We start from the raw sequence: 17,141 nt of genomic DNA, 5'->3' as shown, positions 1-17,141 counted from the left end.
GTAAATTCTAAACTAAGGTTACCTATACCCATGAAAACACAGGGAATAAATACCAGCAAAATCAGAAGAGAAGCACACACTCACACAAGCCACCACCACCATCACCTCCAAGAAAATAGAAAGAATCAAGAAGCCAAGGTCACTGTTATCTATCAACATCAGTGGTTCTCAACCCCCAGTAAAGAGACAGACTAACAGAATGGCAGTGACAACAGGCTCCATGCTTCTGCTGCATCCAAGACACAGTCAAGTCAGTGACAGATGCCACCTCAGGGTGAAGGGTTGGAGAAAATATTCTAAGCAAATGGACCTAACAGATATCTACAGACATTTCACCCAGACACAAAAGCATATACCTCCTCACTACCTCCTGGAACTTTCTCCAAAATCGACTACATTTTCAGACATAGAGCAGGTCTCAACAGACTCAAGAAAACTAAACTAACTCTCCATATGTTCTCAGACCACCATAGATTAAAGCTGGATTTAAACAATAACAAGCAACATATCTGAATTTATGGGATGTAATGAATGCAGTTCTAAGAGGCAAGAATAAAGCACTAAGCACCTACATTTAATAACAAACAAACAAACAAAATCAACCAACCCCAAAAATAAATAAATAAATTAAAAACCTGAAAAAATCGCATACCAGCAACTTAATAGCACACCTGAAAGCCCTAAAACAAAAAGAAATCACACTCCCAAAGGAGTAGATGGCAAGAAATGAACTCAGGGATGAAATCAATAAAACAGAAACAAAGATTAATAATAATAATAATAATAATAATAATAATAATAATAATAATAATAATAATAATAAGAAGAAGAAGAAGAAGAAGAAGAAGAAGAAGAAGAAGAAGAAGAAAGAAGAAGAAACAAAGAGGAGGGGGAAGAGGAGGAGGAGGAGGAGAAGGAGAAGGAGAGGAAGAGGAAGAGGAAGAGGAAGAAGAAGAAGAAGAAGAAGAAGAAGAAACAAAGAGTTTGTTCTTTGAGAAAAAATAAAGTCAACAAACCTTTATCCAAACTAACTAAAAGGCAAAGAGACTATCCAAATTAACAAAATCAGAAATGAGAAGGGGGACATAGCAACAGACACCAAGAAAAGCCAGAGAATCATAGGACATCCCTAAAAACCTGCACTCCACCAAATTAGAAAGTTTTAAAAAAATGGACAATTTTCTCGATAACCACTTACCAAAGTTAAATCAAGACCAGACAAGCAATTTAAGACCTATAACACCTATTAAAATAGAAGCTGTCATCCTAAGTCTCCCATGCAAAAAACAAACACCACAGGGCCAGATGGTTTTAGCACAGAATATCCTACCAGACTTTAAAAAAAGTGTTAACACCAATATTCCTCAAATTATTTTACAAAATGGGGGCGGGGGGGGGGAGAAGAACATTGTCCATTCACTTTATGAGACTGAAGTTACCAAAACTACATAAAGACCAAAGGAAAAAAAATTACAGACCAATTTCCCTTATGAACATAGTTGCGGGGGGGGGGGGGGGGGGACACACTTGTAAAATGAATCCAAGACACATCAAAATGAACATCCACCATTATCAAGTAGGCTTTATCCCAGACATGCAGGAATGGTTTAATGTATGAAAATCAATAAATGTAATCCACAACATGAACAAATTGTACGGAAAAAAAACCAACCCACCATCTAATTAGATACACAAAAATCCTTTAACAAAATACATCATGATAAATGTCCTGAGATTAGGACATACCTAAATATAAAAGGAAATTTATAACAAGCCCATAGCCAATATCAAATTAGAAATTCAAAACAACTCCACTAATATAAGGAACAAGACAGGTGGCCTACCCTCTCCATATCCATCCGATACAGCACTTAGAGCCTTAGCTAGAGCAAGAAGACAACTGAAGACCAGGGGACACAAGTTTGAAAGAAAGAAGTGAAAGTAGCTTTATTTGGAGATGGTATGAGAATACAGATAAACGACCATAAAAACTCCACCAGGGAACTCTGACATCCACACAGCTGATATCTACCTTCAGCAAAGTAGCAGGATATAAGACTAACTAAAAATCAGTGATCCTCCTATAGAAAAATGACAAAGGGACTGTGAAATACATTAGGGAAACAACACATTCACCATTCCTGACTTCAAGTTGTACTACACAGCTACAGTAATAAAACCCTGCATGAAATTAGCATTATATATATATATATATATATACACACACACACACACACATGTATGTGTTTGTGTGTGTAAAAATAAATGACAGGTTAATGTGGATAGAGTCAAATAGAAGACCCAGGCATAAAAACCACACACTAATGGGCACCTGATTTTTGATAAAGCCAGAAATACTGAAAAAAAGACAGCATCATTAACAAATGGTGCAGGTCAAACTGGACATCTGCATGTAAAAGAACACAAGTAGATCCATACTTATCACCCTGCACAAAACTGCAAATGGATCAAAGATCTCAACATAAAACTAGATACACTGAACCTGATCTAAGACAAAGTGGGGAATAGCTTGGAACACAATGGCACAGAAGACAAAGACAGCACAGGGCACTAAGATCTACAATTAATAAATGAGATGTCATGAAACTGGAAAGCTTTTATACGGCAAAGGACAGTCAATCGAATAAAGCAGCAGCCTACAGAATCAGAAAGTATTTTTACTAGTTACATATCTGATAGAAGGATAATACCCAAATTATATGAAGAACTTAAACTAGATATCAAGAAATCAAATAACACAATTTTGAAATGGAGTACAGATCTAAACAGAGAATTCTCAAAAGAGGAAAATCAAATGGCCAAGAAACATTTAAAGGAATGTTCAAAATCCTTAGCCATCAGGGAAAGGCAAATCAGTATTATTTTGAGATTCTATCTTACACCTGTCAGAATGGCCAAGATTAATAACATAAGTGACACCTCATGCCAACAAGGATATAGAGCAAGGATAACACACATCCATTGCTGATGAGAAAGCAAACAGAAGTTGGGAATCAATCTATCTCAAGACCCAACTAAACTACTCTTGGGCATATACCCAAAGGATGTTTCATCTTACTGCAAGGACACTTGCTAAGCCATGTTCATCACTGTTCTGTTAATAATAAATAGAAACAGAAAACAACCTAGGTGTCCCCTAAAAGAAGAATAGAAATAAAGTAAATTGAAATCATAAAATTTACAGGCAAATGGATGAAAGTAGAAAAAAAAATCCTTATTGCAGTAAATATTAAAAAGTTGAAACCTTTTATCTCACACTAGTGTCGGCTCCCACGGGCACTATAGCATTGTGGGGAATCTCTAACTTGGCAGCTCCAGGCTGACTCTAAGGATTCAGGTGAGGTTCACTCCACTGAGCCTGCTGTTTCTGTCCCGGGTGGATACAACCGCCCCAGCATATTCCTTTCCTCCACCGCCCAGTACAAACATGACTTCACATCCATTAACTTATCAAACAGGTTTATATGTTAAATACCTACTTCTCCACTGTCTAATCGTGTATCAACTTAACATCAACGCACACATCCTGAGTAATACAACCCAGACCCAGAAATGTAAACATAGTATGTATTTACTTATATGTGGTTATTAGCCATTAAATAAATACCCATGACACCACACACACACACACACACACCCAGAGAGTTAAGCATAGAGGAAGGGACAAGAGGGGATATATATGCATCTCCCTGGAAGGAAGAAATAGATTTAATGGGTGGACTGAGGGTGGGGCAGGATCAGGAAAGAGGGGGGAAGGGACACAGGGTTGAGGATGGGAATGTAGAGAGAGAAAGCTAGAATTGAAGAGTATTTGAAGTATGCTATGGAAACCTACTGCAAGGAAACTCCCTAACGTGTGATGGAGATCCTAACGAGGCCTCCTAATAATGGAGGTGAACAAGTGCCAACTATCTATCTCATCACTAAAGAAATCTCCCAGTACTGGGACCAGGTGGCATTCAAATGAACTGTTAGCTAGTAGGGTACCAGAGACATCCCCAAACAATACAGGCTATTGTTAAGACAATGGCTTCCTCTCTGCAAACTGATTGTAGGGCTCCACTGCAGAAGACAACTTCCACCCAACTCAATGGAGAAGTCTAACTGGAGCTTACATGGCACACCGCCCACCTGTTTTAGTGTCTTTCCTGTGGGAAGGTAATCTGTAGGCACCCAAATGAGAAATGTAAACACTAACCCAGTCACCAAACCTTTAACCTATAATGCCTGCAAGATATGCTTGGGCAATGGTAGCAAAGAACTTATAGGAGTAGCCAACCAATGTCTGGTCTGACTTAAGGCAGCATCCACAAGCATCCACAGCCAACACTGTTTGGATGACCAAGAACCAGAAACTAGATAGTCCAGAGATCTACAAAACCAAACACTACTGGTTTAAAGAAAAAAAAGTAGCAATAAAATGACTCCTAATGATATTTTGCTATACTCATAGAATGGTGCCTTATTCATCAGAGGCTTCCTCCTGCAGCAGACAGAATAAACATAGAGACCCGTACGTAGCCAGGCATTACACACAGAGAGACTTTAGAACCTGACTCAGGGAAACCTGCAGAAGAGGGGTAGAAAGAATTTAAGGGAGAGGGAAGATGGATGACTGGGAGATATGGAGGACTCCAGGAGAACAAGGCCCTCAGAATCAAGTGAGCCAGGCTCCTACAATCCCGAAGAGAATGAAGCAGCAAGCAGGAGACCTACAGCTGAGCCTCAGGACATACATACAGCTTTACTGTGTGACAAGGTAGTCAGGCTTTTTCATTGTGTCCTGTCTCCTAGAAGCCTGCTCTTTTATAAAGAGATGAAAAAGGAAGTGGGTGTGGTCGGGAGGAAGGGAGGGTGCTTGGAGGAGAGGATGGAGAAACTAATCAAGATATGCTGTATGAGAAAAGAATCTATCTTCAATAAACAATCAAACACAATTCAAATGGACCAAACACACACACACACACACACACACACACACACACACACACACACAGACAGACACACACACACACAGAGACACACGTATATGTGCATAGCAAGAGGCAGATTCAATGTTATCATTTATGGGTCAAATTAGACCCAAGGCAAGAACCTATCTTTAGGTCTTTGTCCTACTGAGTGGAAGTAAAAGCATAAACTACATTAAATGTGAAAACTGTGGTCATATCACAGTTAATAATGAACCAGGTCAGGATAAACCAAATAAATGGTTCTACATTCTAGATAACTTAGCTAGTACCATATAGTTATGTTGAAAAACTATGGATTTTTCCCCCTGGGTTTTTTAATTAACTCTTAAGAATCAGAATGGGCAGAGGATATAAGCCATAAAAAGATGGAGTACCTCCAAGCTATGAGAATTTTGGATTAAAGCAGAATACAGGTGTTGTATGGATGATTTTCCAAGCAACTGTAAGTCTGCCTAAGTGACTACACGCTTAGATACAATATCAGAAAAATGAATTATCAGGATTTAGAACCCTTAAATGTTACAAGAATTAATAAACACAAGATGAAATAGCTTATCAATAGCCAAATAAAGCACCAGGCAACATTTGAGACGTCCTTGAAGAACAGCCATACAACCAACAGGATCTCTGAAGGTGGAAAAAAAAAGTGTCATAAAATAAACACTAGAGTTATCATCAAAATCAATGTCATTAAAATAAAGGTTAGAAAACTAAAGGGAAAACACTGATAAAAAAAAAATCACCGAGGTGAATGGCTAAGAGTTCTAAACTGAAGCTTTGAAGATGGATGCTGTAAGTCAAAACATTAGAATAATTACCTTAATAGGCCAAGGAATTAAGAACAGTTTAGACTTAATCCAAAAGAGAAATCCTCTGTACACTTCAAACCTGGTAAAAGCAACATAAAACAACCAGAAACAAACAAGAAGTCATTCTCATGAGCCACCTCCACTACTACCGAACTCATGACATAACCCATTCCTGCCTAGAGTTAGCACAGTAAACTGGATTTTTCAAAATAAGGCTTTTATAGTAAATGAGAATAACAGAAGAATTCTGTAGTAAAACAACTAAAGAGGGCTGGCAATATGGCTCAGTAAGTAAAGATGCTTGTGGCCAAGTCTTATGACCTAAGTTCAATCCCTGAAGGAGCGACTACTCTCAGGAACTATCCTCTGACCTCAGTAACACATGTCTCTCTCCCAAATAAATACTTTTTCTGTAATGATAAAAAGAAAAGCAGCTAAAACATAAGTTTGGCAATTGATTTAATACTGATTTGATGATTGATTTATGAATTTATATCAAATAGCAGATATCCATCTTCTACTATAAAATAATTACATCATAATCTTCACTTTATTCCTGCAAATAGAACCATTATATCAACTATAAGTTGAGCTCAAAAGATAAATTTTTAAATGCATAGGTATTTTGCTTGCATGTATGTCTGGGTGAAGGTGTCAGATCTTAGAACTAGAGACAGTTGTGAGCTGCCATGTGGGTGCTAGGAATTAACCCAGGTCCTTTGGAAGATTATTCAGTGCTCTTAATCACTGGAGAAATTTAAGCTGAATTGTTTACACTACTCATTAGTTTGCTAGGATCAATGTTTCATTAACAAAATGTGTTTTAATTTCTTTTAAATAAAAAGCATATAAATTTTACTGCTCTTTTCTAACTCAGAAAAAAAGTTAACATATTTTAAAACTGAAGTGCTGGATTGGAGAGATAGCTCAACAATTTAGAGCACATGCTAGCAGTCCAAACCTTTAATGCTATCTCCCAGGATCCAGGGGCAGACAGACCTCTGTTTTAGTGTCTTTCCTGTGGGAAGGTAATCTGTAGGCACCCAAATGAGAAATGTAAACACTAACCCAGTCACCAAACCTTTAACCTATAATGCCTGCAAGATATGCTTGGGCAATGGTAGCAAAGAACTTATAGGAGTAGCCAACCAATGTCTGGTCTGACTTAAGGCAGCATCCACAAGCATCCACAGCCAACACTGTTTGGATGACCAAGAACCAGAAACTAAAACAGACAGTCTACACAGTGAGTTCCAAAAACAACCAGGGCCACACAGAGACTCTATGCTAAGTAACAAGACAAAAACAAAAACAAAAGCAAACAAAGAAACAAAAAAACCAGAGTGCATGCTGCTCTTGTGGAAGATCTCAGTTCTGTCCAAGATCCTTTCCAGGAAGCTCACAAATGGCCAGTGGTCCTGCTCCAGACATCCAGCACTTTTGGCTTCTTTAGGAGCCTAAACTCATGGGAACATACCCATCCACACACAAACACATACATAATTTTTAAATAGGAACAAAATATACTACTTTTTAAAGATTTATTTATTTCATGTACGCTGGTGTTTTGCCTGTGTTTATGTCTGGGTAATGGTGTCAGATTCCATGGAACTGGAGTTACAAACAGGTATGAGCTGCCGAGTAGGTGCTGGAACCAAACCCACATCCTCTGGAAGAGCCGTCAGTGCTCTCAACCCCTGAGCCATCTCTCCAACCCTCAGTAACAAAACATTTTTCAAAAGATTATTAAAAGTGATGCTTAAAAGTACAAATTCTCAAGAAAATGCCTAAATCTAAGGCAACTGTCTTAAGACTTGAACCTATGCTGCAACAGAATCCATGCAACTGACAGCTGTGTACACAGCCAGCGGCTCTGCAGCTCTCCATAAGACATCTGGGAGAACTGATTAAATTAAGAAGTAACAGAAGACGTTTACTTCAAAGTAAGCTGATAAAGCAAACAAGAGACTAAAAAAATAGAGCTAAGATAAAAATACATGCTAATTAAATACAACTTATAAACTGGTACACAGGTGTTGAAATTAATAGTTGCTTACTTTAAAAGATAATTTTCCAGTTACTGCGGTTGAATAAATCATGCAATACCTCATATAAAGCAATACTATAGTACAAAAGCACTGTCACTTAACCAAGTATCTTAGAAGATGTCAGTCCCCTCGTCTCTATATGAGACAGGAATAAATGTTCCATCCTAGCTCTAAGTGACAGAAAAGGCTCAGTGCCTACTCTCCACTCTCCCACCGTCCTCACGGTAAGACTGCTTCCTGACACTGCTCACACCTCTCCAGGGCTATACTCAGGGATGAACGCAGTAGACACCTGATGTTTACACATCTTGTTCAAAACAATTCCAACCCAGTTAACACTCACTTTCTCTCTGAAACCTTTGATAAGTTTCTCCCTAAAACTACCAAGTACACCTCCAAACTACCCACTGTGATGCTCAGCTCTGACCAATGCTTGAAGGATCTCCCCCACTAAAACTGTACCCATTTTCCCACTTCACTCCAATCTCCACTTGTAGAAAGTTATCACGGAAGTTTTGATACCACAAAGAATATTTACTTGGTGCAATAAAGGACAAAGGATAAGCCTGGCCCACTGTGTAATTACAGGCACTGTACGAACAAGCACTGAACTCTAACGTAAAGAACAAGTATCTTCTCTTTATGAAAAAGTAGTACCTCTTACTCGCAAAGCCCACATGCCATGCTCCCTATGCCCCAAAGACAGGCGTGCGATAACATCTCACTTAACGCTTCTACACCATCAGCAAAGTCTCTGATGTGGGTTTTCAGCCAGTGGTAATACATAATGGTCATGTGCAAAAAAGAGATAAAATGGGCCACGATGTATAAGAAGTATGAAAGGAAACCAAGATCTGCAAATTACTATAAAGTAGTAGACTTAGCCCACTACTCAGCAGTCTCACGGCAACTAGTGCTTTAAGATGGATGGATGGATGGACAAACAGACATGCAGACAGATAAAATCTCCAGGGTCACTGACATGCTTGGAGGGTTAAGGCCTTTCCTAAGCCTGGAAGCCAGCAATCTTCAGAGCTCCATAAACTCCACACTACGGCAGGTGTGCCTGCTGCAGCGACTCAGACAGACACTCAGCTTTTCAAACATTCTACTCATCTCTACAGACTTACGATGTATCGACGCCTACAGTCTTGATTTGTTTTTGAACTCTATTGCAGAAAGTAAATTCTCTTTAAATGACTTGGGGATTTTTATTATTAAGTGATACAGTATTTTTTTCTAATCAGTGTGTATTAAGTGAAAGGAGTTGGGGGTATCACTCAGCGGCTGAGAAAATAATGTAACAAAACTGAGGGTATTAGTCACACTCAGCACTTGGGAGATCAGGACAATGGGGTCAGGACCACGTGATCGACGTTAGATTCCAGGGCACCCAGAGATCCACATGAGGAAGAGGGAAGGAGGACATAAGAACTGAGGACCACAAACTATTCTATTAAAAATGACTAATAGACAAATTATAAAAATAAAATGCAAGGCACTCAATAAACACTAGTTAATTTATACTAGAAAAGAATTTCAATCTTAAAGTGTTAAGATCATAATCTACAGTATATTGAATGTTTCAGTTTTTTTTAAGTATGTGTTTCTAATGGTTAGAAAAATACATTGGCAATTACTTCGAAAATCCAGCTGCCAAGTCTACCTTTTTTTGTCTTAAAAAGAATAAGACAATTTTTAAAAACAATAAATGCAAAACTTAGCTAGGCTTGGTAGCATGTACCTGTTGGGCGCCCGTGGCCGAGGGATCAAGAGTTTGAGACAGCAGGAAGGACAGAGTGAATGCCATGCTAACCTGGACTAATTAGCAAAAATCAAAAATCACTTGTGAGATAAGAAATCATGGTTTCCCTTTGGAATAAGACTAAACAGAAAGGAATGGTTTCAGCGACAGAATAAATCCATTCACACAATGCCACAAGCCTCAAGAATATGAACCATCTATAATCAATCACTTATAAACACCATAAATATTCTGAAGTCTTCTGAAATGACAAAAACGTTTAATGAGCTAATGGAGTATTGGCTTTGGTGGAAAACCATCTCCAAGCATGACTTCCCTTCACTGAAAGGAAGCAGAAGGTGACACTGATTTCCCAAGATCATGGCAGGAAAGCAAACAGTAGCAACCAGCAAACGAAGATAACAGAACACCAGTTGAGCGCAGCACGGTGTGGAAAACAAACATACGTCAGAGAACTGAGATTATTAGTTTTAAAAGTTTCTATTTATTGCAGAGATAAAAATGTGAAGTTTACTTTAAAAAGTAAACACAGGGTTGTAACTCAGCAATGAAAGTAAAATGAACCTGCCTGTGCTAAGCATTCATGGTAGGCATCAACAGTCTGCCACGTACAATACAGTATGCATAAATCACGACACAACAGCAGCTAAAGGTTTCTGTACACATGCCAGGCGCACTGAACAACAGTTCCTGTTTCTCTTCTCAGGGTCCATTCAGACTAACCACATTTCTTCATAATCCAAACCTCTCTATTCCCAAGATGTTGCTGAAAGATACTATCATTACCACCATGGCACAGACTGCAGGACAACTATGACTGTGACCCCACATGAAATTCTAAGTTCACTTTCAATGTCTTTTTAATATGATTTCTCTTTTAAGTCAACTACGTGTTGTTGAGAATGACCTTGAGATGACAAATACTTTATCAAAATATCCCATTTTTCCTCCAAAAAAAAAAAAAAAAAAATGTGTGCTACTTAAACAGTTAGTGGTCATGAAGAAGTAACATGGAGAGATGATCTTTGAATCCATTGACCATATGGAAGGGAAAACAAGTTTTTAACTCATTTAGAAGCAAAGGTTCAGATATAAGCAAATCTTCACAAGTGCAAAGAGGAAGAGAGTCAATTGCTAGAGTCCTGGGAAAAGAAACAGGTAAGTATGGCAATGCTTGGAACAAGTAGGATACAGAATGTGTATAATAACTAAGAAATTCCACTTCACAGCTTCTGCCATTCCTCCTCATTCGTCAGCATTACTTCAAGTCCATGCCCAGACCTAAATGATCAATACTCTGGTATGAAGGGATGTTTTAACTGGACATAGCTGAAGCAAAGAAGGACTAAGAAATTTACATTGTGATTGCACAAGTTACTCTAATTCTGTTGTGCTTCCATGTGTACAACTGAAGTTAAAACAAAACCCCAGAACTCAACTACTTCATAAGCATTTAAACTGCTAAAGTACACTCGGTATTACACTCACCAATGAAAAGTAAAGTTCAATTGTTATCCCTCTGGGCGTTTTAAGTCTTTACCTTAAAAAATCTTGCTTTTCCTCTTGCTGCTGTGCGAACCCTGAGAAAAGCAACTGAGGCCAGGCAGCTTGTTTGGTTACAGTTCTAGGTTACAGTCAGGTCACACCACATCCAACAGTCAAGACCAGTGAGCAGTGAGCTAAGACACTCTTGCCAGGGACCGGCTTGCTTTCTCATCTCATACAGTAGCATCTCCTTCCTCTGAAGTAATTTGCCTACAGAGAGGGTGGGCCTTCCTACAATTAATTTTCTTAAGAAACATTAAAATTGTTTCTTTTTACCTTAAACCTTACACTTTATGCCAAAATATAAAAGATATTCCAGATAATTTAATATTAGAATTACTCTTTCTATTTTAAGTGTTATGAAAGAACAACTGGGTTTTTGGTAGTGAGGTGTATGTTTAGACTTCTACGAAGCAGAGCTCTAATATGGCAGGCACACTGTGGACCCAAACATAAATATACAGCAAGGTTGTACAATATAATCTAATATACAAAACCAATGTCCTCATTCTACTGTTAGAGCAATAACCTGCCTTTAAAAACTGTCATTTTAACTGAAGATCAGTCACAGTTGTAGACCAGAAACCTGGTCACCATACTGTGTGACCACCAAGAGCAGCAGAAGTGGGGTTCTTAAGATTCACATGTGCTGGATATAAAGGTCCAGAGCAAGGAGGAAACAGTCCCTACTCCTGCCAATTTCAGGACAAGACTTTCAGGATTTGGACACATCTAGACTGTACTCTTCTTGCTTCAGACTAGCTCCCTGATACACAGCTTTCAAGCACCACAGAGGTCCACCAGGCTGGTTAATAGTTCCCTTAGGCATGGAAACATTCCATCCAAAAAGGGGTGATTTTTAAATAGGAAGGTAAAAACTCAAAATGGCTTCAATAAGACCCTGAAATCAGTCAGACTCCCTAGTGCCTTCCCTGCCAGAGTAAGCAATAAAAGCTCAGTGATCCCCAGACAGAAGGAAGTCAGGCTGTGAAGAAGACTCGGACAGCCAAGCTGCAAAGACTTGAGACTAAAAAGCTGACTGGAAGGAGCAGAAAGCAAGCCAAACCTGGCAGAGGGTTAGACCAGTGAAGGCACCTGGAAAGAGCACTCCAGCCTGTGGAGCTACCCACAGGCTGTTCAGTGTGCTCATGGTTCCCAGCTCCCCGAGCTGTCGGCTGTGCTAGGTGTGTGTTGGGTGGCGTGGGGTCCGTGATATAGATGTCTGAATCATTTCTGCTACTCTAAGTAACTGTTAAGTTACTACAGAACACATCAAGTTGGACTTTGGTGGTATCTGTACTTAGGTCTGTCGTGGGCTCCCTATCCGGATGAGAAGGCATGTGCTGCATCTCCCAGGGACAAGTTTTGTCACACAGCACACCCCCTGCAATACTAGTACCACTGACTGGCAAGTATAGGTCCTGGCTCTGTCTTAGAATACAGGAAGGAGGGTAGGAAACACACTAGGAAAGGAAGAAAAAAACTATCAAGACACAAAGACATGGGGGAGGGACCTTAAATATTACAAAGTAGAAGCCAATGCTCAAGGGTTATAATATTGCATGATTCCATTTATATAACATTCTGAAGAGCCTTGATTATAGTGAAAAAAATCAATTGTTGCTAGAGGAAGGGAAAGAGGAAAAAAGTATGTCTTTGGGGGAGTTAAAGCACTCATACCATAATGACGGATATACATAAAAAATCTATTTATCAAAATTCACAAAAAGTGTGATCAAAATACATTATAAAATTCTCAATGAGTGAAAATGTATTATTTAAAAAAATAAAGAGATATCACTGGTAAAAGTTACAGATAGTGGAGAGGACATATAGAACAACAGAATCTTGTGCACACAATCTGAAGCTCCTCTTTAAAAAATAACTTTAGGGACTGGAGAGATGGCTCAGCAGTTATGAGCACTGGCTATTTTTCCATAGGAGCCTGGTTCATTTCCCAACACTGACATGACTACTAATAACCACCTGTAACTTCAGTTCAAGGAAACCTGACCCCTTCTATGTCCTCCTCAGGTACTGCATACACATGCATGCAGTCCAAAACAATACACAGAAAAGTTAGTTAATTAAAAGTTGAAATGGTTAGAGGGATGGTTCAGTAGTTAGAAGCACTTGCTGCTCTCACAGTTCCGAGACTGGTTCACACATTCACACAGGGACTCACAACTTTGTCACTGCAGTTCCAGGGGATCAACACCCTGTCTGACCACTGAACCAACCCTACAAATGATACATGTGTATACATACCATGTGTATACATACATATATATGCATGTATATACACACACAATCTTCACTTGTTTTCTATGTGATGTAAAACTACAATCTATGAAATAAACATCACTATCTACATGCTTAATAAATATCTACCATCATCCCGTTCACTGAACACCTACAGTAATTTTACTGGAAGTCTTATACAGCTAACCACAATGTAAGTTTTGTAACTGCTTTTCAGTGTATTACAACTGTTTAAAATGCAGTTGGTGAATCTGTATACATGTGTACCCCCTCAATACAGCTTCCAGCCACCACCATCATTTTCTACCCCCTTGGCCTTGTGTCACCTACCATGGCTAGAAGACTGCCAGTTTCACTGCAGGAATATGAGTCAGCCTCTCCTAATGAAAAAAAGGCCCCAAAAGCACAGGTGTTTGATTCATAAGCAGTTATACTGGCAAGGATGTGGAGAAAGAGGAACACTCCTCCACTGTTGGTGGGGCCGTAAGCTGGTACAACCACTCTGGAAATCAGTCTGGCGGTTCCTCAGAAAATTGGACATAGGATCTGAGGACTCAGCTCTACCACTCCTGAGCATACATCCCTAAGAAGCTCCAACATATAACAAGGACACATGTTTTACCATGTTCATAGCAGCCTTATTTATAATAGCCAGAAGCTGGAAAGAACCTAGATGTCCTTCAACAGAGGAATAGATACAGAAAGTGTGGTACATTACACAATGGAGTACTTACTACTCAGCTATTAGAAACAATAACTTTATGAAATTCATAGGCAAACGGATGGAACTAGAGATTATCATCCTGAGTGAGGTAACCCAGTCACAAAAGAACCCACAAGATATCCAGTCACTGATAACTGGATACTAGCCCCAGAAAGCTCTGAATACCCAAGAAACAATTCACAGGCCTTATGAAGCTCAAAAGAAAGAAGGAAGGAAGGCCAAAATGTAGAAGCCTCAGTCCTTCTTAGAAGGGAGAGCCAAAACAAAACAGGAGGAGGTACAGGATCATGTGGAAGAGCAGGGATTGAAGAGGGGATCGTTCAGGGACTGTCTCACTTGGGGATCCACCCCAAGTGCAGTCACTGGGCCCAAGCACTATAGCTGATGCTGGGAGGTGCCTGCTGGCAGGAACCAGATAGGGGTGCTTCTAAGGGGCTCTGCCAGAGTCATGCAGCTGAGTATGCCTGTGGCTAACCATCAGACTGAGGTCGGGACCCTGGTGAGGATGCTGGGGGTGGGGATAAAGGAGCTGAAGAGGGTTGTGGCCTCATGAGAAGAACAACATTGTCAACCAACCAAATCCTCCACAGCTCCCAAACTAGAACACCAACCATTGAGGACACATTGAGCCCATGGCTCCAGTTACATATGCAGCATAGAATGTCTGGCATCAATGTGAGAACAGGTGTTTGGTCCAGGGAGGGCATGATTTCCCAATGTAGGGGAAGCCAAGGCACTCAGGTGGAGAGGGGGAATGGGAGCAAGGTGGGCAAAGGGGATAACATTTCAAATGTAAATACAAAGAGTACCTAATAAATTTTTTTAATGTTTTATGATAAAAAGTTGTTTGGTTTCACATAATTTTAGAACAAATAGGATGGTAAACTATGGTTTGTCCTCTCCGAAACTTAAACTAGGGTTTAACTTCCATTAAATTTGGAGGGTAGATAGAAACTTCACCTAACTCATGCTTCAGGGTATTGCCATTGGGATGTGATAATATCCCACAAGTTCATATAGTGAAGTTCCTACAGTTAAATGGAAAAAAAAACAAAGGACACATGCATACACATACACACACACACACACACACACACACACACACACACACAATCTTTTTCCATTTGCTGAAACATTTCACTGTCAGCAAAGCCATTACTAGATGTAGCCCTCTACCTTGGACAGGACTGTGAACAAAATCTATACTATGTCATTAACAATGAAAATAGAGTCAAACAAGCAAAAAAGTAGAAGGTAGTTTACAGATGTCTGTTTCTGCAAAGGTGGTCAGAGACACACGGAACCAAATACTAACTGGAGAAACAGCAAGTCTCTAACATAAATTGACTAGGTCTCTTGAAAAAAGAGCAGAATCTCAGGAAAGAGAAACCAGAAACTTCAGAAGAAACCAGATGAGTTTTTACTCTCAAGTAAATCCTGCTAAAATCATCATACCCAACAGCTAAAACTGGCAATATTTGACCCTGAAAAGGGGGGCGTGGTCAAAATGGGAGTAATGGCACATGCCTTTGATCCCAGCACTTGGGGACCAGAGGCAGACATCTCTGAATCAGATGGCATCTGGTCTACATAAACAAGCCACAGCATGGTCAACCAACGGAAGCTAGAACCCAAGAAAGAAGTCCCTGCAGATAGTCTGAAATCTTTCATGTGGCTGACTGCTTGTTGTACTTGACCAGAGCCCTGAGATCTTGAAACAGCAAGTATTTTTTTTTTTAAATCCTCTTTTGTTCCATAAAGTAGTTGACTGCAGTCACCATCACTTGCCCTCCTCCCATATTCCTGCAATAAAGCCAAACCTAGATGTTTCAAAATCCCATTGTTCAACTCATAAATTAACTTCTGAACCGTGTGATCCGTCAGCACCCACTGCTTCTTATCTAAAGTTGATTACTTAGTCCCTGAACTTTGTCCTTCCTTCGGCCTAAAACAGCACAGCACTCTCAGGATGACCAACCTCACAGTAAAGCACCCTTTGGTTACTCCTTTCCCTCCAACCTTCTCACACCAGGTTCTTTCTATGTTTACTTATTCCTATGAAATCCTTCTCAACTTACCTTTAAAACACTTGCAAATAATATGACTGAAGCTATTCTCCCTACTTCGATAGAAACACAGAATAGTTTACAAATTTTCCTTTCAGATTAAATCTATTGGTACTCATCCTGTACATTATCTTTAAAAGTGACATTGATTTTCAGTTCTGCAATAGTTGAATGCTAAGAGAAGCCGGTTTGGAGTTAAGTGCCTTTGGCGTTGCTTGTCTCCAAGGCAAGCATTCAAAAGGTACTCCCATGACCTTAAATTCTCCGCCAAAAGCCTGCGGCGGGAAAAGGTGGCGAGTTTAGCAAGGTCATCTGTGGACCACCTGATGCCACAGGCCACACGCCCTGGCAGGCTACTTAGTCTGGGTGCTCCGACAGACCCGCTCCTGCCGCGACCCCAGAGGTCCCTCGGCCGAAGGGAACCCCCGCAGCGGCCGCGCGCACTCCGGGCGGGTGAGGGTCCTGCCAGCGGTTCATCCCAACGCCCCAGCGGGTTCCATTCCGAGCAGGGGCATCAACCGGCTCCTTTCAGACTGACCGCCCCGCCCTTTCCTTCTGAAGGTTGTCACTCTGGTCCTCACAAGACTCACCATAACGCTAAGAACAGTCGTGGGACAGACACGCTAGCGTCCCCAGTACGGTCCCGATTCTCCACTCCAGGTTCTACAAAACGGATCTCTAGAAACCGCGAGGGAACAGGTCTTCCGCCTCGGCCGGAAGTCCTGCCCGCACGGGACAGGAAGTTCCTCCCACTCTTGACCGCTAGCGACCCCACGCCACGCAGAGAGGAGGAGACGCACGGCGTCCTCTAAAGTTACTTCCGTGGGTGTGAGGCTAGGGCGAGGGGCGGGGCTGACCTTGAGAGCACAAGGACGCAGGCGCACAGGTAGGTGGGCGGGGCGGGGCGGGACGCCCGCAGGATTCCTAG

The 17,141-nt window shown here is 40.5% G+C and overlaps 1 protein-coding gene across 1 annotated transcript in view; it reads right to left on the bottom strand.

The window, feature by feature from the left end:
* TMEM161B (transmembrane protein 161B) overlaps positions 1-16,922 on the bottom strand; it is a 57,407-nt gene extending 40,485 nt beyond the window's left edge. The window contains exon 1 of the mRNA XM_080925035.1: positions 16,804-16,922. Within this exon, the coding sequence (XP_080781161.1) occupies positions 16,804-16,806 (3 nt within the window). The 5' untranslated portion in view covers positions 16,807-16,922. The remainder of the gene's footprint in view (positions 1-16,803) is intronic.
* Positions 16,923-17,141: the final 219 nt, after the last annotated feature.

This window comes from Micromys minutus (genome assembly GCF_963924665.1).
Source record: "Micromys minutus genome assembly, chromosome: 11".
Taxonomy (NCBI): Eukaryota; Metazoa; Chordata; class Mammalia; order Rodentia; family Muridae; genus Micromys; species Micromys minutus.
Note: the sequence above shows the minus strand (reverse complement) of the source record. Positions and strands in the feature narration are given on the sequence as shown.